We start from the raw sequence: 26,096 nt of genomic DNA, 5'->3' as shown, positions 1-26,096 counted from the left end.
TTGGGATTAATTACACTTACAAAAAAAAAAAAAAAAAGTTTGGGATTAATTACGTTAAATTCCAAGCATGTGGTGACGTATGAATACATGCTTATTATTAACTATTTAGGCGGAACCGACATCCAAACTAGCGGAAAAACCTTGCCGTTTGTCCCCAAGCTGGAAGAAACGTTTTGCTAAAAAACAATCCACTAAGAAACGCGAAACGCTGCCTGAACCCGAAAAATCGAAAGAAAAACACTCGTACGATTTATAGGCTTTTAACGCTACTCGGCTTAACCCCGACTTACCAAGCAAGGCACATACAATCCCCTTCCTCATTGCGCTTACTTTTGACGCTACGCGGTTTAACTCCGACTTTACCAAGGGACTCTATACAAACCCCCTTCCCCATTTTTCTTCACTGCTCTCTCTCTCTCTCAGATCGACGGTACGTACCTTCAAAACCCTAATTCTACGTTTTCTCTTCTTTTCATTCTGTTCCGCCGGCAGTTTTAGGTTGTGTTTGGATTTCCCGCTAGGGCTTGCTGATTGCTGCATCATATTCAATTTGTTCCTTCTTACGGTTTTATTCAATTCGAAAGCGCGAGTCGTTTGCGATTCTGAATGTCTGTTATCGTAACCTTCTTGGATTGATTTATTGAATTTTTCCTTTCTTCAACTGTCGTATCCATGTTGATGGTATATTAATGGTTTCGTAATGATGGAATGGAGTAATGGGCCTTTGGATCCCCGATTCCGTGGTCCTTTACTCACCCGCTTGTATCGCTTCCTAGGCTTAAATTTTTTAATGAGTTTTTGTTTCTTCCAAGTATTTGATAAAATGTGATTGTCGCCACACACATTGGCGTTCTTTGTTTGATTTGTGTTCTAATTCTATTTCAGTTTCGGAACGAGAACCTCTTAATCGTATTGGGCAAGAGCTAGAAGAAAGGATGTTTAGTTCGACTAACCGTAAGTGTTCTTTGACTTGAATTAGTGTGTTGTTTGTATTTGCTTTTGTTAATCCGAAGTGCGTGTTCTTGGATGCACCTCTTCCTTCCCTTAGCTTATTTATTTGTTTTTGGATTATTTGATTCATCATCACCGGCCTTTGGAAGCACAGTGCCTGCTTTTGGAGCATCTACTCCTGCATTTGGTAGTTCATCATCATCAATTGGTGGTATGTGTAACGTTGTTTCTGACTTGCCCAATTTGTTTCATTCTTCTCCTACTGTTACCTAATGATTTGATTTTGATGTAATTGTTGAGAAAGATTGTTATTACTCATTTGATCTGGATGTATCATGTGTGTCAGCATTGTAATAATCTTCAGCTGTTGTATATGAATGGCATTTGTCATCTCTGAATGCCATTTCAGACTCCTGGGTATCCAGAGAATGGAAAGTTATGCTTGAGCTGAATGATGGATTTTGTTTCTGTATGAAATGGATTTATTATTGAGGCCCTGATTGGTAATGCTTTTGTAGTTGATGTCATTCAGGAAAGCTTTTGGCTGATTTTTTAAATTAGTTTGTCTTGGTGGAAACTTGTAATTTCCTGACTGGTTTCATTGGTATAATGTCTCATTCTGTTATTTATTATATATTGTTTGGCTGTTTTTCTATCTTGTATATATTGGAATTATGGTGGAATTCAATAACAGAGGACTAGATTATGAAGTAATGAGGGAAATGAATTTTATAAACGAGATAGTAAAACATAATAATTAGAAGTGGTAGCATTTATTCCAGCTGCAGTTTCTCTTTTTATACTCATTGGCAAGGTGTTAGTTTTCCCTTTACGATTTGAACGGATTATTAAATAATAATGAAGATATTAATTATATTGACTTTTGAGCGAATGGTTGCTCACTTATTCTTTTTCCTTGGACTGATGTTCTTGCCGTGTGTTTTGTCTTCCTTGAGTTTGGTCAGTTATCTTGAGTGATCATCCTCTACTATTGGTGATGTAGTCTTAGTTAGGGCTGTACAAGCGGTCGCGGTTATTGGCTATAACCGCTAACCGTAACCGCCTAAGTCAGTTATTGAATTTTAACAAACCTCAGCAAATATTATTTGAGTAATTTCACTTTTTGTCTTTATTTTTTATGGTCATGTTAGTTTGTTATCGTTTTTTGTTCTTTTCTTTTTGTTATAATTTATATATTATTTTTATTTCTGTTCTAAAAGTAGTTTATATATATATACATATACCTTCCAGCTAATAAAGATACTACTCCAGTCTTCCCAGCCCCTTCCATTATATTGAATAAAATGAAAGCTGACTAGCAATCACTCGTTTTTCTTATTAGCATGGGATTGGATGTTAATAATGAAAGACAGAACATCTATTAGAAGGCAATCCCCGGGGAATTCCTATTGATTTCCGATGGATAACAATCCATCTTTCTCGTTTTCGCTCTTTCTCCAAATCAATCGCGAGGGTCCCGGGCATGAGAACGCAAGTGCCGGAATCGAACAAAACGTCCGAATGTGTATATATATATGCAAAGAAATTTCATTGGAACCAAAGAAAGTATACAAAAAAAACAATTCTTTTTCTATCATATGAGTATTTTTTGTTCTTCATTGGTCGCCCGTTTTCATTTTTTTTCTTAATTTTATGTTCTAATTTATATACAAAAAATACAGTTCTTTTTCTATTATAGGAGTATTTTCCAGTTTCTATTTGTTGTCCATTTTCACATTTTGTCCTTATTTTCTGTTCTAATTTATATATTATTTTAATTTCTGTTCTAAAAGTATTTTTTTTAAAAACGTTATATATGCAAAGGATGATTGGAGGAAAAAAAAAAACTCTATTAGACATAACTTCTTCCTATACCTATGATGCTATGAATTCATTGGAATTAGAGAAAATATACAAAAAAGAAAAGACAATTATTTTTATATTATATGAGTATTTTTCTTTTTTCGTTTGCCATCTGTTTTAATTTTTTGTCCTTATTTATGTTCTAATTTATATATTATTGTTTATTTTGTGCTAAAAGTATTTTCTTTTATAATATATATGTGAATGACAGTTGAAAAGAAAAAAGAATCTCATTTTGATGGGACTTCTTCCTATACCTATCAATTACATTGAAACTGGGAAAAGGATACAAAAAAATACAATTCTTATGTTTCCATTTTTTTTTCCTTTTTATTGTTCTAAATGTAGTTTCTTTTATGTTATATATGTGAAGAACGGTCAAAAGAAAAAAAAAGATTCTATTTGACTGGACTTTTTCTTATACATATGAATTCCAGTCTTTGGCTTTGAATAGAATACTATATTTGTATTAATTAAATATTAGACCCTACACAAATATCTTTAAAGTAAACGCTTGCATTCTGTTAGGCATAGAACTTTTCTCCGATAATGTCTGAGGAAACGTTTGATGAAAAGTGTTTCTATGAGTGCTTTTGTATTCTCACATTATGTTCTTCCGTTTCAATGTTAGAAATCTCATATTCTTCAAACACTCATAAAGATATAAAAAGTGGTTTTAAACTTATTTTAATCTTTTGTTCTTTGGGATTACAATAAACGACCTCTTTAATATGTTTGCAAAATTTTATTTCATAAAATTAAAATTATCTATTACTTTTAAAACATAAAAACATGACGCAGTTTTAATTTGTAAAAACCCGCGCATGATGCGGGTTATATGCTAGTACATAAATGAACTTGAAAAAAGAAAACAGTATAAGTTGCATAACAAGCTTACCAATTCAAATACCCATTTGGCCGATGAGATTTCCATCAAACCCCTTTAATTTTTTACCTTAAAGATGAATTGTAGCACCTTGGGGAAAATTGAATAAGGCATTGGAATCTTTGATTTAAAGGCTCAAAGGTAGTAATTTGAACTTTTTGCAAATTTTAAGATATTGATAATAAATTTTGATCCCAAGTATAATCTTTGCTTGTTATCAAAGAGAATAAAAATTTTAGAGCGGATGTAAGATTTTTTTTGTTAATAAATTAAATACATCACTTTGTGTATCAAAGTTATTTTTTTTTACATTAAATATATAATAGAAATATTTTTATTATTTATATATAAGGATAGGCGGTTAGCAGTTATCAACGGCCTACCCCTAAAACCGCTAACCGCCCCGTTTGTACAGCCCTAGTCTTAGTTACAGTAACTTAACTTACTGTATTACCTCTTAGTATATCGATATCTTATCTACTAAAATACTCATTTATCTACCTACTTGTTTTCCTTTTTCTTTTTAATTTTTTGGACTAATGTCTTTTCTCTCTCTACAGGATCTTCTGTCTTTGGTCAGAAGCCTTCTTTTGGGGGCCTTGGGTCCTCTCCTACTCAAACAAGTCCCTTTGGAAGCACAAATCAACAATCAGCACCGGCATTTGGGAGTAGCATATTTGGCTCCTCCACACCATTAGGTGCAATAAGTCAGTCTGCATTTGGTGCAAGTAGCACCCCAGCTTTTGGTGCTACAAGCACCCCTGCATTTGGTTCTACGAACAGCCCTGCATTTGGTGCTACCAGCACGCCCGCATTCAGTTGTACGAGCACCCCTGCCTTTGGTTCAACAGCAAGTCCTGCATTTGGGAATACAGGGACGTCATTTGGTGCATCAAATGCTCCTTTATTTGGATCTGGCGGAGCATTTGGAGCTTCAAGCAGCCCTATATTTGGTACTTCAACCGCTCCAGCATTTGGTACTTCAAACGCTCCAGCATTTGGTTCTTCAAGTCCCTTTGGAAGCACAAATCAACAATCACCGCCGGCATTTGGGAGTAACATATTTGGCGCCTCCACACCATTAGCTGCAACAAGTCAGTCTGCATTTGGTGCAAGTAGCACCCAAGCTTTTGGTGCTACAAGCACCCCCGCATTTGGTTCTACGAACAGCCCTGCATTTGGTGCTACCAGCATACCCGCATTTGGTGCTACCAGCACGCCTGCATTTGGTGCTACCAGCACACCCGCATTCAGTTGTACGAGCACCCCTGCCTTTGGTTCAACAGCAAGTCCTGCATTTGGGAATACAGGGACGTCATTTGGTGCATCAAATGCTCCTGTATTTGGATCTGGCGGAGCATTTGGAGCTTCAAGCAGCCCTATATTTGGTACTTCAACCGCTCCAGCATTTGGTACTTCAAACTCTCCAGCATTTGGTACTTCAAACTCTCCAGCATTTGGTACATCAAGCACTCCTGCATTTGGTTCTTCAAGCACTTCTGCATTCGGTTCCGCAAGTACTCCTGCTTTTGGGGCTTCTAGTACGCCGTCCTTCTGCTTTGGGTCCTCTCCAGCTTTTGGCCAATCAGCTTCTGCATTTGGTAGCAGCCCATTTGGTGCCACTGCTCCTTTTGCAGCCCAGAGTTCTCAATTTGGTGAGTTGTTTCAAATGGGTTTAATTTGTTATACAGTTTGGAATATACATATTATTATGATAAGCATCGTTATGGTGAGTTGTTTCAAATGTGTTTAATTGGTTATACAATTTGGAATATGGAGATTCTTGTGATAAGCATCCTTATGTGGTTAAGAAACTTCTATTAGGTTATACATCTTTATCTTGGTATCTTGTTTGCTAATTACTGGATTTTTTCCCCTCTCCTTATGAGCTGTCGTACAGGTGCCCAGTCTACAGCACCAGCATTTGGCAGCACTGGCTTTGGGCAGTCACCTTTTGGGAGTCAACGTGGGGGAAGCAGAGTAGCTGCGTTCACACCAACAACTGAAGCAGATGGTGGGAAGTTGGAGTCAATATCTGCCATGCCTGTCTACAAAGATAAAAGCCATGAGGAGCTGAGATGGGAGGACTATCAAATAGGAGATAATGGTATATTTGAGAAATTGTGTCAAAACCCAAAATTCTTGTTGTCTTGCTGCCGGCAATAATTGACGAACACTTTATAATATTGTAATTTCAGGTGGACCACTCCCTGCTGGTCAGCCTGCTGGTGGGATTGGCTTTAGTTCGTCTCCTGCAAATTCAAATCCTCTCACTCCTTCCCCAACATTTACTCAATCGGCTGCGAGTCCTTTCTCTACCTCAGTGCCTTCTAACCCATTTGCTCCAAAAACTCCCAGCATTGGTGGTTTAAATTTTGGATCCTCAAGTACTCCTGCATTCAATTCTTCACCTTTCGGTGCATCAACTTCATCTGGCCTTTCTACGCATTGTGTTTTGTTTATTCATTTGTTTTGCTTATTTGTTTAATTGGATTTTGTTGGAGGCTCTTATATGTTATCCTATATTCTTACACTTGTTATGTTTTTGGGAAATTTCTGAGTAGATTTCTGGGTTACTAGAGAAATTATGCTTGCAGTTTTTAAAGGCTCTACTTGATTCTGTCATTTTGGTGGTGCATCTTGAGTATCATAACTAATTTAAATTTCAAATGAGATTATGCAGAAAACTAAGGTTTATTTTATTTTTATTTTTTGATAATTGTTTGAGAATTTTTTTATTATTTTTATCTAACTTTCATTTTTTGTTTAATCAAAGTGAGTAGGGCTTGGGTATGCTCACAATTAGTTATTGGGCTATGATTATTTAGTCATTTGGATTCTTTTTTCATCTGCATGTCTTGGGAGTTCTGTAAAACAGAGTCCAAAAAAATATAAAAAACCTTTTTTTTTTTTTTTTTTTTTTTTTTTTTTTCTTATAAAAAAAAAAGGTTTTTTATATTTTTTTGGACTCTGTTTTGAAATGAAAATTAGTAAGTGTCTATCCATATGGCAGCTTTTGGGCAGTCATCTAGTAGCCCATTTGGGTCTCCATCAGTCTTTAGACAGACCAACAATGCAAGGAACAATCCTTTTGCTCCAAAGCTCTTTGGTAGTTCTACCCCTTTTGGTTCACAAACTGGGGGTTCCTTATTCGGGGGTACTTCAACTGGAGTGTTTGGTGCAGCCCAATCTTCTTCACCTTTCTCTTCCACCACGACCTTCGGTGATTCATTGATAGAACTTAGATATATTTGGCTGTTTAACCTTGCTCATCAATGTGAGCCTTCATTGATACTTATAGAAGATTACAAGAATTGAAGATAAACACAACTTCCTAGGATAAACACGATTGCTTCCTATACAATAGAACTATAACTCTTCTTGACATTATCCCTTATCTTATCTAACATAGAGTTTGAACTATAAGATAACACAGCCTTATCTACTTAGTGCTAGAACTTCGGATAGGAGTAGGTTTCCTATCATTAGAATCCTGGACATATTGCACTGCACAAGACTCACACTTGCACTGTGAGTCATGTGCGTTAGTTTTGTAAATACCCTCCCGCAAGATCAACGGGGAGGAACGTATGTTGCGCTTGAAACACAACTGTTGAAACTGAGTCGAGACAGGTGGCTTAGTAAGCACCTCGGCCAGTTGATCCGAACTAGGAATGAAGCGGACGTCCAAGGATTTATCAGCAACACGATCACAAAGTGGAAATCAATTTCCACATGCATGGTACGGGCATGAAAAACCGGATTGACTGACATGTAGGTAGCCCCAATTTTATCACACTAAAGTGTTGGTGGAGAAGATACCGAATCCCAAGTTCTTGAAGAAGAGCACGAATCTAGAGGAGTTCTGCAGTGGTATTAGCAACAGCCTTATATTTGGCTTTAGTGGAGGACTGAGATACAGTTGGTTATTTGTGTGAGCTCCAAGACACCAAGTTAGACCCGAGAAACACACAACATGCACCTGTGGATCGTCTACCATCTGAACATCCAGCCTAATTAGCATCTGAGTATGCTTGCAATTTGATAAAAGAGGTGCAATGAAGAAGAAGACCTTGAGAAAGAGTGTGTTTCAAGTACCAAAGTATCCTTTTAACAGCCTGCCAATGAGGTTCAAGTGGCCTATGCATAAATTGAGATACCCGATTTACTGCAAAGCCTAAATCAGGCCATGTGAGAGAGAGATACTATAATGACTCGATGGTGCTGCGGCATAGGGACTGATCTTCCCTTTGGATCACCATAAAATGCAGAGAGACTTGAGGAAGAAGCCATTGGAGAAGAAATAGAATTGGCCTCATGCATTTTTGTTTTCTTCAAGAGATCCAAGATGTATCGTTGTTGAGAAAGAAGAAGACCGGACTCAACTTTGAGGACTTCAACACCAAGAAAGTAGTGGAGATCACCCAAATCCTTCACAGCAAAATCAACATTGAGAAGCTGTAGAAGCTCGGTAATTGCAGCAGGATCCGATGCTGTGATGATTATGTCATCAACATAAATAAGATAAATGGTGACTGTCTTGGTGCGATAAATGAAGAGTAAAGTGTTGGCCTTAGAACCCACAAAACCAATCTGGACTAACTTGTCACTTAAGCGAGAAAACCAGGCTCGGGTGGCCTATTTTAAACCATAAATCGCCTTTTGAAGCTTGCAAACATGGTGAGGAAAGCTGGGATTAATGAAGCCAGGTGGTTGGACCATGTAGACATCCTCGGATAGAAAACCATGAAGGAAAGCATTCTGAATATCAATTTGCTTTAGTGATCACCCTGCAGAGTAGGCAAGAGAGAGAACCGGTCGGATTGTTGTAGGCTTGACAACCGGACTATACGTCTCTCCAGAATCCACGCTGGCCTGTTGGTGAAAACCTTCGGCCACAAGACGTGCTTTGTGTCGTTCTATGGACCCATAAGCTTTCCTTTTAAGCTTAAATACCTATTTACATCCCACAGATTCTAAGAAGGTTGCGGAGAAACAAGAGACCAGGTCTGATTTTGAAGTAGAGCATTAAATTTGACTTGCATAGCATTTCTCCATTTTGGAACTGTGACTGCATTGGAGAAGCAAGTTGGTTCGCTAAGTGGTGAATGTGTTTCTGCCACTAAAGCCCGAGGAGTAGGGTATCGGATGGTGCCTTCCGTGAGCTGTCTTTGCTGGAAAATATGGTTTAGTGACCTTGTACGCATGGGATGTAGCCGAACGGGAGGTATCTGTGTAGGAGCTGGAACTAGGCATGCTGATATCTGCAGAATTGGGAGGGGAGGGGCTGGAAATAGAAGTGGAAGGAGAGACAGTTGCTGAAGGTGGTGACTGAATAGAAACAATAGGTGAACAAAGTAGAGGAGGAAGGACAGGTGCCGGAATTGGTGGAAGAGAAGCAAAGGCAATAGGAGTTGCAGCAAAAGGGAATTGATCTTCATGGAAGATGACATCTTGTGAGATGTACATTGGGCCAGAATCAATGTGAAGACATTTATAACCTTTGTGATTTTGACTATACCTGAGAAATGCACATTCTTTTGAACGAGGTGAAAACTTGTGAGAATTATAGGGTCTTAAGTTTGGAAAACATCGCACACTCGAATACCTTAAGGAACATATAATCAGGAGTTGGATTAAATAGTTTCTCAAAAGGTGACTTATTTTATAACAATGGTGTTGGCAAATGATTTAATGAGATAGCAGAAGTGAGACCAGCCTCATCCTAGAATTTTTGAGGTAGATGACTCTCGACTAAGAGTGCTAAAGTTGTGTCAATGAGATGAAGATGTTTTCTTTCTACACATCCTTGTTGTTGATGTGTGTGAGGACAAGAAATGCGAGGAGTTATGCCTTGAGACCGAAAATAGGAATGGAGGTTGTGATATTCGCCACCCCAATCAGATTGGACCCTTATTATTTTTGAATTGAGTAAACGTTCAGCTAAGGCTTGAAATTGTAGAAAAGTTGGCGTAACATCAGATTTAGCTTGAATGGGAAAAACCCAAGTGTAACGACTAAAAGCATCAATAAAAGACACATAAAACCGATTTCCATTAATTGAAAGGTTTGGGGAAGGTCCCCATACATCGGAATAAACTAATTCTAAAGGTTTACATATGCCGGAAGTAGAAGCAGAAAACGGCAATTGATGACCCTTGGCTTGTGGACATGTAGTGCAAGGGGATGATGCCTTATTTAGAAGAACCAGAAGCTGAAACTGAGAAAGAACACGTTGGACTGTACAAAAAAGTAGGATGACCCAAGCGCTTGTGTCATGAAGCTGGAGAGGTGCGCTCACCTACAAGTGCTTGTTTTATTGACGAAGACCTAGAAGAAGGAAGGAGTTGATGAAGACCATCTTTAATTCGACCTTGATGGAGGGTGATCCCGGTTTGAGAGTCCTTGATCACAAAGTGAGAAGAGTAAAATTCAAAAAATACAGAGTTGTCAAGAGCAAACTGTCTAACAGAGAGAAGGTTTTTACAAATCAAAGGAACCTGAAGGAGTTGATTTAGAATGAAATTTCGACGAGAGAAAGTTAAGGAAGCATATCCAATATGAGATATAGGCAAACCTGTTCCATCACCCATATGGATTTGATCATGTCCATGATAATCCTCTTGTGCTAAGTTGAGATGTTGCAGCTCATTAGTCATGCGATGAGTAGCCCTGGTATCGGGGTACCAAGTTTCCTCAGCTGGCAGAACCGGAGATGAGTAGTAGGCCTATGGAGAAGGCTATTGCTGCTGGTCAGAGAAAGACAGATCCTATCGATGGTAGCAGCGAAGAGCAATATGTCCGGGTTTGCCACAAATTTGGCATGTAGGCCGGGAAGAGAAAGCTGCATCAGGAGAGAAGTAGGAGCCACGACCACGGTTGTTGGAGAATGAGCCACGACCACAGTGTCCTCGGCCCCTTTGCATGGGAGCTCGAGGGGAGAAATTTGCAGATGGTTGGTGAATATCAAGGGCTGAAATTTGCTGCTCCAGATGCATCTCATGAGCAAGGAGATGGCCGTATAACTCGTTAATGGAGAGAGGATTAACACGGGTGGTGACCGATGTAACAAAAGGATCATATTCAGATCCAAGGCCCTTGAGAAGAAACGAGACACTCTCAAAGTCATTGAGAGGTTGACCAGCGGTTGCAAGTGTGTCACTAAGATTCTTGATTGTTTGGAAATACTCGATTATAGAGTTATTTTCCTTCTTGACTGTCGCTAGTTGGAAGTAGATTTGCATAACTCGAGCACAGGCTTCAGAAGCAAACATGGTGACCAAGGTGGTCCATAGATCCGAGGATGTAGCACAACCAATGGCGTGAACAACATAAGGTTCGGTGAGTGTGGAGATGAGGACACTGAGGATCATCTGGTCCCTTTGACTCCACGTAAGAAATTCGGGATTGACGATAGTTGCAGGGGCTCCAACATTAGTAGCGGGATTCAGGATTGTTTGAGTAGGAGGCTGTGACGAGCCGTCAAGAAAACCATATGAGTCTTGGCCTTTGATATAGGCAAGGATTTGGGTCCTCCAGACCATGAAATTGCCTTTGGAGAGTTTGATGTTGAGATTGTGGTTCTTGTTGGGTTGAGTGAAGATAACCTGCGGCTGCTGTGGGTTGGGTGGGTGATTTTGAGTAGCAGTGGAAGCCACCGAAGTTGCGGAGGCAGTAGACTCGGAATCGGAATTGGCCATAGATCAAGACGTTTGTCAATGATATGGCTCTGATACCATGATATAACTTAGATATATTTGGTTGTATAACCTTGCTCATCAATGTGAGCCTTCATTGATACTTAGAAGAGTACAAGAGTTGAAGATAAACATAACTTCCTAGGATAAACACGATTGCTTCCTATACAATAGAACTATAACTCTTCTTGACATTAGCCCATATCTTATCTAACATAGAGTTTGAACTCTAAGATAACACAGCCTTATCTACTTAGTGCTGGAACTTCGGATAGGAGTAGGTTTCCTATCATTAGAATCCTAGACATATTGCACCGCACAAGACTCACACTTGCACTGTGAGTCATGTGCGTTAGTTTCGTTAATATTCATCATCACCGGCTTTTGGAAGCACAGTGCCTGCTTTTGGAGCATCTACTCCTGCATTTGGTAGTTCATCATCATCATTTGGTGGTATGTGTAACGTTGTTTTTGACTTGCCCAATTTGTTTCATTCTTCTCCTACTGTTACCTAATGATTTGATTTTGATGTAATTGTTGAGAAAGATGGTTATTACTCATTTGATCTGGATGTATCATGTGTGTCAGCATTGAAATATTCTTCAGCTGTTGTATATGAATGGCATTTGTCATCTCTGAATGCCATTTCAGACTCTTGTTTATCCAGAGAATGGAAAGTTATGCTTGAGCTGAATGATGAATTTTGTTTCTGTATGAAATGGATTTATTATTGAGGCCCTGATTGGTAATGCTTTTGTAGTTGATGTCATTCAGGAAATCTTTTGGCTGATTTTTTAAATTAGTTTGTCTTGGTGGAAACTTGTAATTTCCTGACTGGTTTCATTGGTATAATGTCTCTTTATGGAATTGATTATATATTATTTGGCTGTTTTTCTATCTTGTATATATTGGAATTATGTTGGAATTCAATAACAGAGGACTAGATTATGAAGTAATGAGGGAAATGAATTTTATAAACGAGATAGTAAAACTTAATAATTAGAAGAAGTAGCATTTATTCCAGCTGCAGTTTCTCTTTTTGTGCTCATTGGCAAGGTGTTAGTTTTCCCTTTACAATTTGAACGGATTATTAAATAAAAATGAAGATATTAATTATATTTACTTTTGAGCAAATGGTTGCTCACTTATTCTTTTTCCTTGGACTGATGTTCTTGCCGTGTGTTTTGTCTTCCTTGAGTTCGGTCAGTTATCTTGAGTGATCATCCTCTACTATTGGTGATGTAGTCTTAGTTACAGTAAAATAACTTCCTGTATTATCTTTTAGTATATCGATATCTTATCTGCTTAGTTACAGTAAAATAACTTACTGTATTATCTCTTAGTATATCGATATCTTATCTGCTAAAATACTCATTTATCTACCCAACTTGTTTTCCTTTTTCTTTTTAACATTTTGGTACTGATGTCTTTTTTCTCTCTACAGGATCTACCGTCTTTTGTCAGAAGCCTTCTTTTGGGGGCTTTGGGTCCTCTCCTACTCAAACAATTCCCTTTGGAAGCACAAATCAACAATCACAGCCGGCATTTGGGAGTAGCATATTTGGCGCCTCCACACCATTTGGTGCAACAAGTCAGTCTGCATTTGGTGCAAGTAGCACCCCAGCTTTTGGTGCTACAACCACCCCCGCATTTGGTTCTACGAACAGCCCGCATTTGGTGCTACCAGCATGCCCGCATTTGGTGCTACCAGCACACTCGCATTTGCTGGTACGAGCACCCCTGCCTTTGGTTCAACAGCAAGTCCTGCATTTGGGAATACAGGGACGTCATTTGGTGTGTCAAATGCTCCTGTATTTGGATCTGGCGGAGCATTTGGAGCTTCAAGCAGCCCTACATCTGGCACTTCAACCGCTCCAGCATTTGGTACTTCAACTGCTCCAGCATTTGGTACATCAAGCACTCCTGCATTTTGGTTCTTCAAGCACTTATGCATTCGGTGCCGCAAGTTCTCCTGCTTTTGGGGCTTCTAGTACGCCGTCCTTCAGCTTTGGGTCCTCTCCAGCTTTTGGCCAATCAGCTTCTGCATTTGGTAGCAGCCCATTTGGTACCAGTGCTCCTTTTGCAGCCCAGAGTTCTCAATTTGGTGAATTGTTTCAAATGGGTTTAATTTGTTATACAGTTTGGAATATATATTTTATTATGATAAGCATCGTTATAGTGAGTTGTTTCAAATGTGTTTAATTGGTTATACAATTTGGAATATGGATATTCTTGTGGTAAGCATCCTTATGTGGTTAAGGAACTTCTGTTAGGTTATACATCTTTATCTTGGTATCTTGTTTGCTAATTACTGGATTTTTTTTTCCATCTCCTTACGAGCTGTCGTACAGGTGCCCAGTCTACACCACCAACATTTGGCAGCACTGGCTTTGGGCAGTCACCTTTTGGGAGTCAACGTGGGGGAAGCAGAGTAGCTGCCTTCACACCAACAACTGAAGCAGATGGTGGGAAGTTAAAGTCAATATCTGCCATGCCTGTCTACAAAGATAAAAGCCATGAGGAGCTGAGATGGGAGGACTATCAAATAGGTGATAAAGGTATATTTGAGAAATTGTGTCAAAACTCAAAATTCTTGTTGTCTTGCTGCCGGCAATAATTTACTAACACTTTATAATATTGTAATTTCAGGTGGCCCACTTCGTGCAGGTCAGCCTGCTGGTGGGATTGGCTTTAGTTGGTCTCCCGCAAATTCAAATTCTCTTGCTCATTCCCCAACATTTGCTCAATCGGCTACGAGTCCTTTCTCTACCTCAGTGGCTTCTAACCCATTTACTCCAAAAACTCCCAGCATTGGTGGTTTAAATTTTGGATCCTCAAGTACTGCATTCAATTCTTCACCTTTCGGTGCATCAACTTTATCTGGCCTTTTTGGATCAATATCTTTATCAACATCATCTACATTTGGTGTTGGTTCATCTCCATCTATTTTTGGTTCATCTCCTCTCTTCAGTTCTTCTCAGGCAACAAATGCTGGATTTGGTAGTAACACTCAGTCATCCCCATAATTCCAATCTAATGCACCTTCAATTGGGCGGACAGGCTCTGCTTTTGGACAGACTACTACTTCGTAAGGGCAGAATCCAAGTTCACCCTTTGGTCTAGGAATACTCGGTGCTTCTTCTACCCCTGGATTTGGTGTAAACACTTTTTCGAGCACTTCAACACTTATTAGTTCAAGCAACACATTAGGTTTCGGTCAATCAAATGTAAGTAGCTCCTTAGATTATTGCAGTTTTTCATTATTTAATTTTTTTGAGCTACTTGTTCCATTTGTCTAATATAGGATTATCTTCTCTGTAAAAAGTGAAAAAAGAATAAATAGTATGACATCTGGTATGAATGTCTTCAAGTTTGGTTTGATGATGCCTATATGCGGCTTTGATTAGAGTAGGAGGAAAGGAGTCCTTCCCATTTTCTCCTTCCATTCTATTTCGGTCATCACCCACTTCTGATATCAAATGGGTCTTGTCTTGGAGGTGGGTCCTGATACATTGCATGGTTTGTGACTTGATGGGAAGTGGAATGCAAGACGTGTGAAATGGAGGGAATACAAAATTGAATGTGTGAAGTATTGATTTGGTAAATTTTAAAAATAGGATTTAGGGAGGCAGTGAGAGTTCTTATAAATGCATAATATAGTATCTGCCTGAGCAAATTCTGAAGCTTAATAATGTTGTCTTATATGGTTAGAAACTTATAGTGTACTCTTTGTAGACCTTGAGGGGGATATTCTAATGAAGGTAGCTTGTTTGTAACATGTAAAGACCAAGAAAAATAAATAGAAAATTTAGCAATTAATAAATTGTATAGATGAGACAGTTGGAACTATAATAAATTCTAAGTTTACAAATTTATATGATTGGAATAAAAGTGAGTTTAAGATAAAATAATGGAATTAGAATAATAAAATACTGCTAATGGGTCTTTAGGAAATGGTGTACTCTCTCTGTGTGTGTGTGCATGTGTGTGTGTCCTTCTAGCTTTAACGTCGGCGCGTGAGAGCGCGTTAATCTAGGAGTACCGAACTTTCTGCTTCCATTCTTCTCGTCGTGCAATCAGGGAGCGAGTCTCATTTATTCTGTTTCTTGGGTTTCTCTTGGTTTGCGCGTAGGGGTTTCTTCCGGTGGTTTCTCTGTGTGGGTTCCTCTTCGCCGGCGATCATGTAGAGTACTCTGGGTCGGCCGTGCTATGGGTTGAGGGTGTTCTGAGATGGAGAAAGGGTTCATTGTGGAGTCGAAGACTTTCGTCTTCTTGATTCTGGATGGGGCGTCGAGGCTGAGGGGTGGGGGAGAAAAGAACTTTTTCCGGTGAGATCGTTATCAACTCTTAGTGCTCGGAGTGGCTCGCACTGACGATGGAGAACCTATTGGATTGCCCGGAAGATCAAGAGTTCATCAAATCCTTCAGGGAAGGGTCGAAAATCGTGATCACTCGGAGAGGCAGTAACCAAGCTGGCTGTTTCCTAGAGGTAGCAGTTTTCGAGATGGGTGTCCGAAAATGGTTCATTTTGATCCTTGAAGGCTGTGGTGGGTGGGGTTGGATCAAATTTTCAGTTGAGATGAGAAAGACATCTACTTTTCTTTCTGCCATAATTGATAGCAGTTCTGGGCCTCCGACTGGGTTGGTCAAGAACGAGGGGAAGAAAGAAGAACCAAAGCTGGGTTTGGCTCCTTACTGGAAGGGACCTTCCTTTGTGGAGGTCTTGAGGTCAGGCTTGAGCTCTATCGTGAGGGGTAGCCGATCCCGGTTGTTTCATGTTTCGGCGAAGCCATGTGATCTGGACCCTCTCCCGTCGGTAAGGCAAGCAGAGTAAGAGCTCAGAACGGCGGTGGATTGTTTCTCTCTGGAAGCACCTCAGCCTGTACTGATGGGTATTGATCGGCCTTTCTGTCCGCCGGGTAAGAAGAGTCTAGCACATCCAAACTTGAATTTTAAAATTTTGAAAATGTTGCACGTGGAGCAAGCTGGTTATTGGGTCTAATTTGTCTTTGGGCCGGGCTGTAAGAAAACTTTTGGCCCGTTTTGTTGGGACTAGTTTGGGTCATCGTTCGGGTTTCCGTTTAGCCCGACTCTTTCCGAAACTTATTCTTTCCCGTCCGTTGAGCATCCTGCCGGAGATTTCGCTGGAGATTTCTTTTGGGTCTCCCTTGGATCGCCTTTCTACTGGTGTCTTGGTGGACGTTCAGTTGGAATCCTCTTAGAGTGTGGGTATGGCATCGTCGGGATCTCCTGGGTGTCTTCTTCAACCGGAGACCTCGTCGTCTCCTCCTCTGCCTGAGATAACTTCGCCGGTAGACTCTGGGGTGATGTTGGGTTTGTCTCCTTCCGGGGGTGGGTCTAGCTGTCAGCACTCTGATCCAGACGGTGATGTGGGCTCGGGTCCGACAGAGATTCTGCAGGAGTCTTCATTGGAAATTTCTTTAGGGTCAGAATTTAGGGTGGCTTTAGTGGGTGTGGATCTGTTGGGCGTAGATGGGGAATCGGGTTCTCTTCTTTCAGCTGTAGCGATGTCAGATTCACTCTCTTCGGCTGAGATGGATGAGAAGTTGACGTTGGAGTGGGAGTTAGACGTTAGGAAGAAGGTTGATGGGTTTTGGGAGAGGTTGTCCCAGGAGTATGCGTGGAACGTGTCTGAGGAGCATAATGAGAGGTTCATGGCTATTACGGAAGAAATGATTAAGCGTCAGAAGTCTAAGGGCAAGAAGGAGCTTCTGAATTTACAAAGCTCCGTTAATTATGGCGACTCTAATATTTCTTCTAGGTGTAGAAGAGGCAACACCCATGTGATTTAGGGTTGTATGTCTAGGGGGTTTTTGTAGCTTGTTTCTTGGGGCCTTCGGTTTTTTTTTCCTGTTGCTTGGGTTGTTTGATGGGTTTTCGGGTTAGCTTTGGTTTTCCTTTGTATACCACCTGTGTACTTAGGAGCGCTTTACGCTTCATTTTCTTAATAAAATTTTAATTACCTATCAAAAAAAGGAAAGGATAATAAATAATAATAATAAGTTTTAGTTGAATAAATAGTTAATCACATTAGTAAAATGTAGTTCGAATAAATGTGGGGTTTTATATTAATTGTTAAAAGACAAGATTTTAATATAATGGGGTCCTGTAGCGATTTATAAAAGTTAAGGGCTTTAAAAATAAAGGAAATCCCCCATGCCACGTGTTAGCACCCTGTTTGCTGGGAGAAGATATCCTTATATTCTCCCAACAACTCACACACACACACACACGTGGCACTCCCTCTCTCCCCCTTTTCTTTTCTTCCAGATTTCTCTCCATTTCTCTCTACCACTCTCTCCTTTTATTCTCTTCTTTCTTCTTTCTCTTCTCTTCCTTTTCTTTCACGCACAGCACCTGACTCCCTCTTCTTTTCCCTTCCCCTGCTCGCCTTCCCCCTTATTCCTTTCTTTCCCTTCCTCCGTTTCTCCCCTGTCGCACGCTCACTTGAGAGACTGTAATGGAGAGAGCAAACCGAGAGGTAGAGATACAGAGATTGAGTGAAAGAGTGAAAACCCATGAGTGAGGAAGTGGATTTTTGGCCGTTGGAGGAGCGGTTTTGGAGCTGGGTGGTTGGGCCAACGTCGTGGCATGGAGGCAGCAGCTAGGGCAGTGGATTTCAGCCCTGTTTCGGTGAGATCCTCTTCCCTTGTCTTTGATTTGCTTGGATTTCTATTGATTTTATGTAGAAACCGATTGTGTTGTGGTTCTAGGATGTGGCTGGCCGATTGGCCTTTGATGTTCAAATTTTAGTAATTTTTGGGGTTGGCCGATTGGGTTGGTTCTCTTGGGGTCTTTGATTTTCGGTAGTTTATGATTTTGTTGTGGATTGGCCGAAAGGATGTGATGTTGGATGTTTATTATTCTTTGATGATGTTTTCTTGGGTCTTGTTGTGAGATTAATGGTTTGAGGATATTGTTGACGATATTAATGGATATGTATTTTAATACTAGGAATTTCTGTTATTTGAGGAGTTTATTTGGAGATCGGAATGTTGTTTGGAGGGAAGTTAATAGTTATTGAATTCTCTGTGGGAAATGACTGAATATATGGATGTGATATTGGTGATTTTGGAAAGTGTTGTTGCTTGGTTGTTTTCTTGGTAAGTTGTGGCTTTGAGGAACAGAATTTGGTAGTGTTATTAATTATTGGGGAAGATTGTAATCGATATGGAGTTGTGTTCATGACTTTGATTTGTTGGTTGTTTTGCGTATGGTTGTCATTGGGTTCATTTGACTTTGGATTATGTTTTATGAGATTCGATCTAGTGTATGAGTTGGTTTCGATATTTAAGGATGGATTGTTTTTTTTTTATAAGTAAGAATACTTTATTAAAGAAAGCGTAAGGCGCCCCTAAGTACATTGGAACAACCAAAGCTAACCCACTAAAACCCAATAGAACCAACAAAACCCGAACCCCTCGAAAACGAAGAAAAACCCCAAAACAAACTACAGTAGAAACCAACTAAGAACAAAACAACCCACCACCCACCCACCAAAGCACACAAACCTACATCATGTGTGCCTTGCCTTTCCTACTCCTAGAAGGAACTTTAGCATCACCATAATTGATGGAGCTATGCAAATTTAGTAGCTCCCTTTTTCCTTTAGACTTTTGGCGCGCAATCATCTTCTCCCGCTGAAAATCTTCTTCCATGGCTTCCCTAATTGCCAAGGCCTCCTCCCCAAAAGCCCCTTCCAATGCCCAATCCAAGGTCGATCCATCCCAATAGCCATCTTCCTCCTCCTCCCAAACTACAATCTCCCCGTTGTGATCAAAACCGAAGAATCCATTTCTCTCAACGGAGCAAGGAGAGATGCAGCCACTCGAAGGAGAGGAAGGTCGTACCACCCCGACCTCCTTGACCTCCCGCGGCAAAACGGGAGGGACTGGAACACTCGGAGGAAGATTAAGAAATCCCTTCCTAAACAGATCCTTTTTCGCTGGAAATTATGTCTTCTTTTTCGCACGAGCCTCTCCACCCGTAACCTTAAGAAGAACAGGTTATGCGGACAGCTTTGAGGCTTCCAACGAGTCAGCAAGAAACCCATCATTCCAGACCACTGAACGCCCTGCCCTGAGCTCCTTAGCCCTCCTGAAGTATTGCTGAAATGGTCGACTAGGCAGCAAGGGGGAAGGGGAAAAACGAATCTTCTTCCCCAACTCAGAAGCCCTTGAAAGTGAAGGAACAGAAGAGACGGAGAGTTCTGCACCACACAGAAGCCTAGTCGATGTCGGAGGAGCAACCAAAGTCGCCGGCGACGGCGTCTTCACAGTCGGCAAAGGTGGGAAGACGAACAAAGGGATCGACTTAACCAGAGACGGCCCACCCCCAGATCGATCTTCGCACAAGGGAACCCCAACGGGAGACTTCGACAGATTGAGATCGCACGGCCCAGAGGAAGCCACCAACGTCGTCTCCGACGAGAAGCTCGACGTCCGTAAGGAATTAGGTTTACGCAAGAAGCGACCCAAACGCAATCCCTTTCGACTCCGTCCGATTCTTGCAAGTCGGCCCAGAATCATCTTTGCAGCCTGGCCCAAATCCAAGTTGAAACCTATGACCCGCTTACTCCACGTGCGCAACTTTGAAATTTCAAATTTCAAACTCGCATGTGGAAACAAGGTCTTACCCATCGAACGGTGAGGCTGTTCCTTACCCAACAGATCAAACGAAGGAGACTCCAAGGTAGAACAGTCCAACGCCGACCTTCGATCTGCATCTATCACCCTCACCGCCGGAAGAAGGTCAAGCTCACACACTGGCGTAACCAATCTCCCGGACAAACGACCCCCCACGAAAGGCGCCTTCTTCACGCCAGCGGCCAAGCCTGCCTTCAACACCTCCACAAAGGAGGGCCCCTTTGTGAAAGGAACCAAACCCGGCCAAGCCTCTACTTTCTTCCCCTTAATCTCCTCCGACTCATGCAAGAACCCATCCCCCCCGCCCATTGATGCAGAAAAGGAAACAACGGTCTTCCTCAACTCTTCGAAGAATTTGATCCAACCCCACCCTCCATGTCCCTCAGGGATCAGAATAAACCCTTTCCAGCCACCCATCCCGAATGAAGCTGCCTCTAAGAAACGGCCGGCTTGGTTACACCCTCTTCAAGCAATCAAGACTCTCGAACCTTCCCTGAATGATTTGATGAAATCTTGATCTTCCGGAAAATCCACAAGAAGCTCCAATGTCGAAGCCAACCACTCAGAGCAAGGAGAACTAATTAAAATTTCGTCGGAGAAGCCTTTTCTCTTCTCCCCCACCCTCAGCGTCGACGCCCCTTCCAGAACCGAGAAGACAAAAGTCTTCGACTCCACGATAAAGCTTAACTCCATCTCAAAAAACACCCAGAACCCAAGCGGCCGACCCAGAGAATGATCACATTTTCAAATGAAAAGTAGCCACATAGTAACGAACCCCACTGCCAGACACCCCTACGCGAGCTACTAGCGCGACCCACAAACACCTGATGCTCAACAATCTATCCCCGTACAGCAACCGGGCCTCTGATAAGCGAATCAATGCAGCCACGTACGTAACGCACTCTCACGCGCCGCCACTAAGGCACAGAGAGAGAGAGAGAGAGAGAGAGAGAGAGTATGCAATAATTACACATTCTACTAAGTGTAATGTGTTTGTGTGTCTGAGTTAATTGTTGGTTGGAGTTTTTCTTGGGAGATGTGTGGGCTGATTTGGTATAGTGTTCCTTGGGTGTGATTTTAAGCTATAGCCAAATGATAGTGCTAAATAGTTGAATGATGTTTGAGTATTGGTTTGTTGAGAAAAGAAATTGTACAATGGGCAAATATGAGAAAGATGAGCATTAAGAACAAGAGTATAGCAAATAAAGAGAATAGATAGATGGATTACTATGATTTGAGATAATCTATTAAGTCTATGGCCCATTAAACCATTTAGGTTCTATAACTAAAGTTAGTTGGATTATTAGAAGTTAATAAAGATAAAGTATTAAATATATTAGTAATTGTATTCAAAGGATAAGAAACAAAATAAGTTACAAACCTAAAGCCTAAGATTAATATCATAGGGGACAACGATTATGATGAGAATGTCAAAGAGTTGTAAATTATTCAAATAACCCTAAGTTAGTAAGTATAAGTTAGTAAGCTTATAGAAATGCATAAATAGGCCCCGGATTCATTTAGTAACGTAATTAGATGATTGATGCGTCTATCTATGTATTATGAAATACCTAAGTGTGTTATGAGACTAGGTTTAGCTTAATAAGCGTTTGATATATAAAGCTTAATAGTTAATAATGATAACAAGATAACTTAGTAACTAATTCACTTATCCATGTACACATAGTATTTTAGTGTATCATCGGATTATGTTTAAACATTGTATGTATATATGTATTTATACATATGCATACATATGAGTTAAATATATATTGTTAACTTGGCAAATAAACAAGCAGCTATAAAAATGGTTAACAATAATAATGTGATACAACAATAATATATAAACTAATGAAAATAGTAAATACATCTTATTGTTAATAAACAAATAAAATGCGAATATAGAACCAATGATTAACCTAATAATAGCCTAAGATATTTAGCTAGCTTTAGAAGCTGGTGAAGCGACGTGTGAGCACGCGAGTAGTTTATCTGTCATAGAGTATAGGTTCAATAGCGTAGTCTAACATTGCAAATGTTTGCAGGCATGTGTCCGGATTGGAGACTTCAATTTGTTATCCAATCTAGAGTTCTAGTAACTAGAACATGGGGGAAATATCGGAGTCATGAGTCCTATGCAGCCAAGGTGAGTATTCTACTCACTGAGAAAAGTATTACGTTTTAAGTAATTTGTAAAATGAAATAATATGTGATTTTCTTACTGAACCGATGATATGTTAAAATATATGTTTTGGATGATTTGAGTAGTTTCGAGTATGTTGAAATTATGCCAATAATGTTATTGCAAATTGAAATGTGTGTGAAGTATAATTTGAATTATGTTTTAAATGTTTGACTGCTTGTTGCGGTTGGGAATTAAATGTATGTATTTGATGCCTACTGCTGTTGGAAATTTAAGTTTTGCAAATTGTTTGAGAAAATGACATGTTGAACTGTTTTATTAAGAAAACATGTGTTAAAGACATAATCATGAAATTAAATGTATAGTATTTGAGCATGAACATTGAGCATGAAACATGAACAGATAAACTATAAGTGAGGGAATCAAGCCCCAGGGTACCTGATAGATATGCCCCATGGTATTTGTCAGGGAGGCATAAACTAGTTATTGGGGGACCTAAGCCCTATAGGAACACCAACAGAGAACAACAAGAAGTATGCATAGCATTGTTTTTATGTGTGATGTTTTCATGATGTCATATATAGTAGTTTAATGCTAAATGTATTAATATGCATATATAACACCCCAGAAAAATTTAGAGTTTTTCTTTTATATTAAAAGAATCCGAAGGAAATTTTTTATAATTAAAAGTAAATATAGTACATCTTTTTTTATTATATGAGAACCCAAAGCAACTTATTAAAAGACAATAATAAAATAAAAATTTATTATATTTAGTGTAGCCCATGGGTTGTAATTGCCCTCTCATCTAGGCTAGTTCCTTGGCCTTTATTTATTTTGCTAACCCAGTTTGATTAGGGCCATGAACAGCAACATAAGGCCATGAATTAAACCACTTATTATTTTATTCTTTAGCACCCACGTGGCAACCTAAAAGAGAAGCCTTTAGAAACAAAATGCATTGAATCTTCAAAAACATCTACAACGTGTCTAAAAAGGAAAAACCCCATCGCCACATTTCAACTTCTCGTCAAACGTTGCAGAAATTCTATCCCCACGTAGCGGATTTCACTCAACACATTGCAGCTTTGCCCAAGGTTTTCAGACAAATACAACCACGTCCTCAACCTCCTCTCTTCTATAAAAACATAAACGCATCCCCGTCTTCCTTCGTTCTCCCTTCTTTTTCTTTCTTCTCTCTCTTTCTCCTACTCTTCTCTCTTCCTTCTTATTCTTCTGTCTGCATACCAGGAGGGGAGAGAGAGAGAGATGGTTGGAATTCCTTACCGAATGTTTATTGATGATTTTTTTTTTTTTTTAGAAATTAATTTCAATTGGAAAATGTTGATTTCAATTGGTTAAATTGATGATTTAGTGATGGATATTACTGTTGAATTAGGATCTTGATGGCAGGAGAATTATTCTTAAAAATCGAGTTGTAATGTTGTAAATTGAGTTTGGAGTTATTTTATAAAGGATTATGTGAGAAGTACCGAATAGATGCATTGTTGGGTAATTATGATTCTTTGATGGATTTTCTTGAAGTTTTGTGTGATTTTGGGATGTTATTTTCATGTATGGATTGGGTGATTAATTCTGGAAGATGACTTTGGTATGAGTTACGGATTTGGTGATTTGAGAATTGTTGCAGTTGAGATTTTATGGATGTCTTGTTGAACCAAGTGCTAATGTACCCCATGTATTTCTTGTTTTAGTACTTGCTGGATTTGATTGGCATGAGTTGGTTTAATATTGGGTTGTTTGGGTCATGGACTCTTGGACTAAGGATTAAGTAATTCAAGGGGGTTGCTGTTTTTGGAAGATTTTTTGTGATTTAAGCTGAATGAGTTCATGTTTGTTGGTGATTTAGTTACTAAGTAGTAATGTGGACTTATGATTATTGACAGACAGTACAATTTGGAGACCTCTGATTACATATTATGTATACTTTAGTTAAGTTGAAGGCTTCAAATTTCAGAATATTCTTCTAAGCTTCTTCTTTTAATTTATTTAGGTAAAAACTTGATCTCGATGCTAAAGGCCAGTCCAGGTAAGGGAACACAACCTTAAAACCCCGGCGAAATTTTAAATAAAACATTTTCAATAGAAAAACGTCGAGAATTTTCAAGAGACTCTTCATTATAATATTATTTGCTCTTTTGTTTTTGTTATAATAATTCTCTTACGAAATATGATTGAGTCCCATATGACTATATGATAGCTCCCAAGTATGAATTATGAATATGTTACTTGTGAACCATGTGAATGAAGATGGGACTATGATATGAATATCTTATATGTGCACCATATGAATAGAGGTGATGATGAGATTATGATTATCAAAATATGTATATGTTACATGTGCACCCTGTGAATGGAGATAATGAAACTATAGTTCACTTATTTGATTTTGTATTTTATATGCACCACACAAGTTTTATCCCACGGCACCAAAGCCCTAATGGTAATCCGAATCTTCTTATGATGAGGTGGGTAGCGGGGCGACCACACCAAAAGTGTGGGGCTATTGGCCGGAGGGTCATCACCTAGGGAGCTTCCTAACCCGGCAGCTCTCCCCTGTGGCTACATGATGAGCGTATGAGTCCTACGGAATCGGTCCTTTGGACAAGCCTAACGTGTGCCGCTCATTGTTAAAATGCGGTGGTTGGACCAGTGGTTGATAAAACTGACACACTATGAACGATGATTGCATATGCATATTTCTTATTGATGCCGATATTTATATATGTGAACTCTGAAAATTCAAAATTTCTAAACTGAACTTTTTATACTGTCTTTTGTTACATTGTGTTACTTACTGATTTGTCGAATTCTTCCCTTACTCCTACAACCTTTTCAGGACGCAGTAAGCCGGAGTCACTTCTCGGTAATGGTACAGACCTCGCTAAGAGCAATAGATCGTTGTGGGGATTGACATAACCTTTGTATTGTATAGCATGTCTTCCTTTTGGAATTTATGGCATTGTAAAGAACTACTAATATAAACGGTTAAAATCTATATTTAATAAAGGTGTGCTTTATGTAAATGTATTTTTAGGCTCAAGTTCGCGTTCCCCTTATATACCAAAACAGAGGCGTGACAAGCATGAGTCTTAATGGGAAAGAACATATGTATCTATTGATTGGTTGCATGATATAAAGGCATTGAGCTTTAATATACTGAGATGTTTACGCTATCAGATTGGGTAATGCAAGTGTCTTCGAGTAGGTAGGCGGACTGTCGTTAATTCAGCACGAAGCTGTAATGTACTTAGACACGGAGTTACCTATATTTTGAAATGCTGGATCTTTGTATTGCTGAGCAAGATGTCATTGTTTTGAGCTTCAATACTTGGATGTTCAAGCTACCAGATTGGGTAATGCAAGTGTCTTTGAGTAGGTAGGCAGACTATCGTTAATTCGGCACGAAGCTGTAATGCACTTAGACACTGAGTTACCTATATTTGGAAACGCTGGATCTTTGTATTGATGAGCAAGATGCTATTGTTTTGAGCTTCAATATACTTGGATGTTTACGCTACCAGATTGGGTAATGCAAATGTCTTCGAGTAGGTAGGCGAACTGTCGTTGTTAATTCAGCACTTAGACACGGATTTACCTACATTTGAAAACGCTGGATCTCTGTATAGCGAAGCCACCAAATATAAAAGTAATATATTGTAGATGAGTCTATATGCAAAAGTTTATGAGTTAAGATGTCTGGATCTCCTATATATGTTCACACCTGCATATATGTGCAGCATTTTTTTTTTTTTTAAAAAAAAAAATGAAAATGTTAGACACATCAGCATTGTTGTGCAACTAATATATCTCTATTCTATTATATTTAAAATTGTGAATACTGAATAAATTTATTTTTTAAAATCATG

The 26,096-nt window shown here is 39.5% G+C and overlaps 1 protein-coding gene across 2 annotated transcripts; it reads left to right on the top strand.

The window, feature by feature from the left end:
- Window positions 1-270: 270 nt before the first annotated feature.
- On the top strand, window positions 271-25,253 carry LOC133854101 (nuclear pore complex protein NUP98A-like). 2 transcript variants are annotated; one of them, XM_062290134.1, is made up of 12 exons: window positions 271-430; window positions 886-954; window positions 1,106-1,162; window positions 4,261-5,355; window positions 5,601-5,807; window positions 5,899-6,117; window positions 12,842-13,462; window positions 13,749-13,955; window positions 14,047-14,624; window positions 22,109-22,209; window positions 24,221-24,256; window positions 25,067-25,253. In XM_062290134.1, exons 2-9 carry the CDS (start codon window positions 936-938, stop codon window positions 14,421-14,423), a joined length of 2,802 nt encoding a protein of 933 aa, XP_062146118.1. In that variant the 5' UTR covers window positions 271-430; window positions 886-935; the 3' UTR covers window positions 14,424-14,624; window positions 22,109-22,209; window positions 24,221-24,256; window positions 25,067-25,253. The 2 variants fall into 2 exon arrangements, with proteins under 2 accessions (XP_062146118.1, XP_062146117.1); XM_062290133.1 differs by having other exon boundaries at window positions 12,842-13,501.
- Window positions 25,254-26,096: the final 843 nt, after the last annotated feature.

This window comes from Alnus glutinosa, chromosome 13, assembly GCF_958979055.1.
Source record: "Alnus glutinosa chromosome 13, dhAlnGlut1.1, whole genome shotgun sequence".
Taxonomy (NCBI): domain Eukaryota; kingdom Viridiplantae; phylum Streptophyta; class Magnoliopsida; order Fagales; family Betulaceae; genus Alnus; species Alnus glutinosa.
The sequence above is the reverse complement of the archived record's forward strand: the minus strand, read 5'-3'. Positions and strand labels throughout refer to the sequence as shown.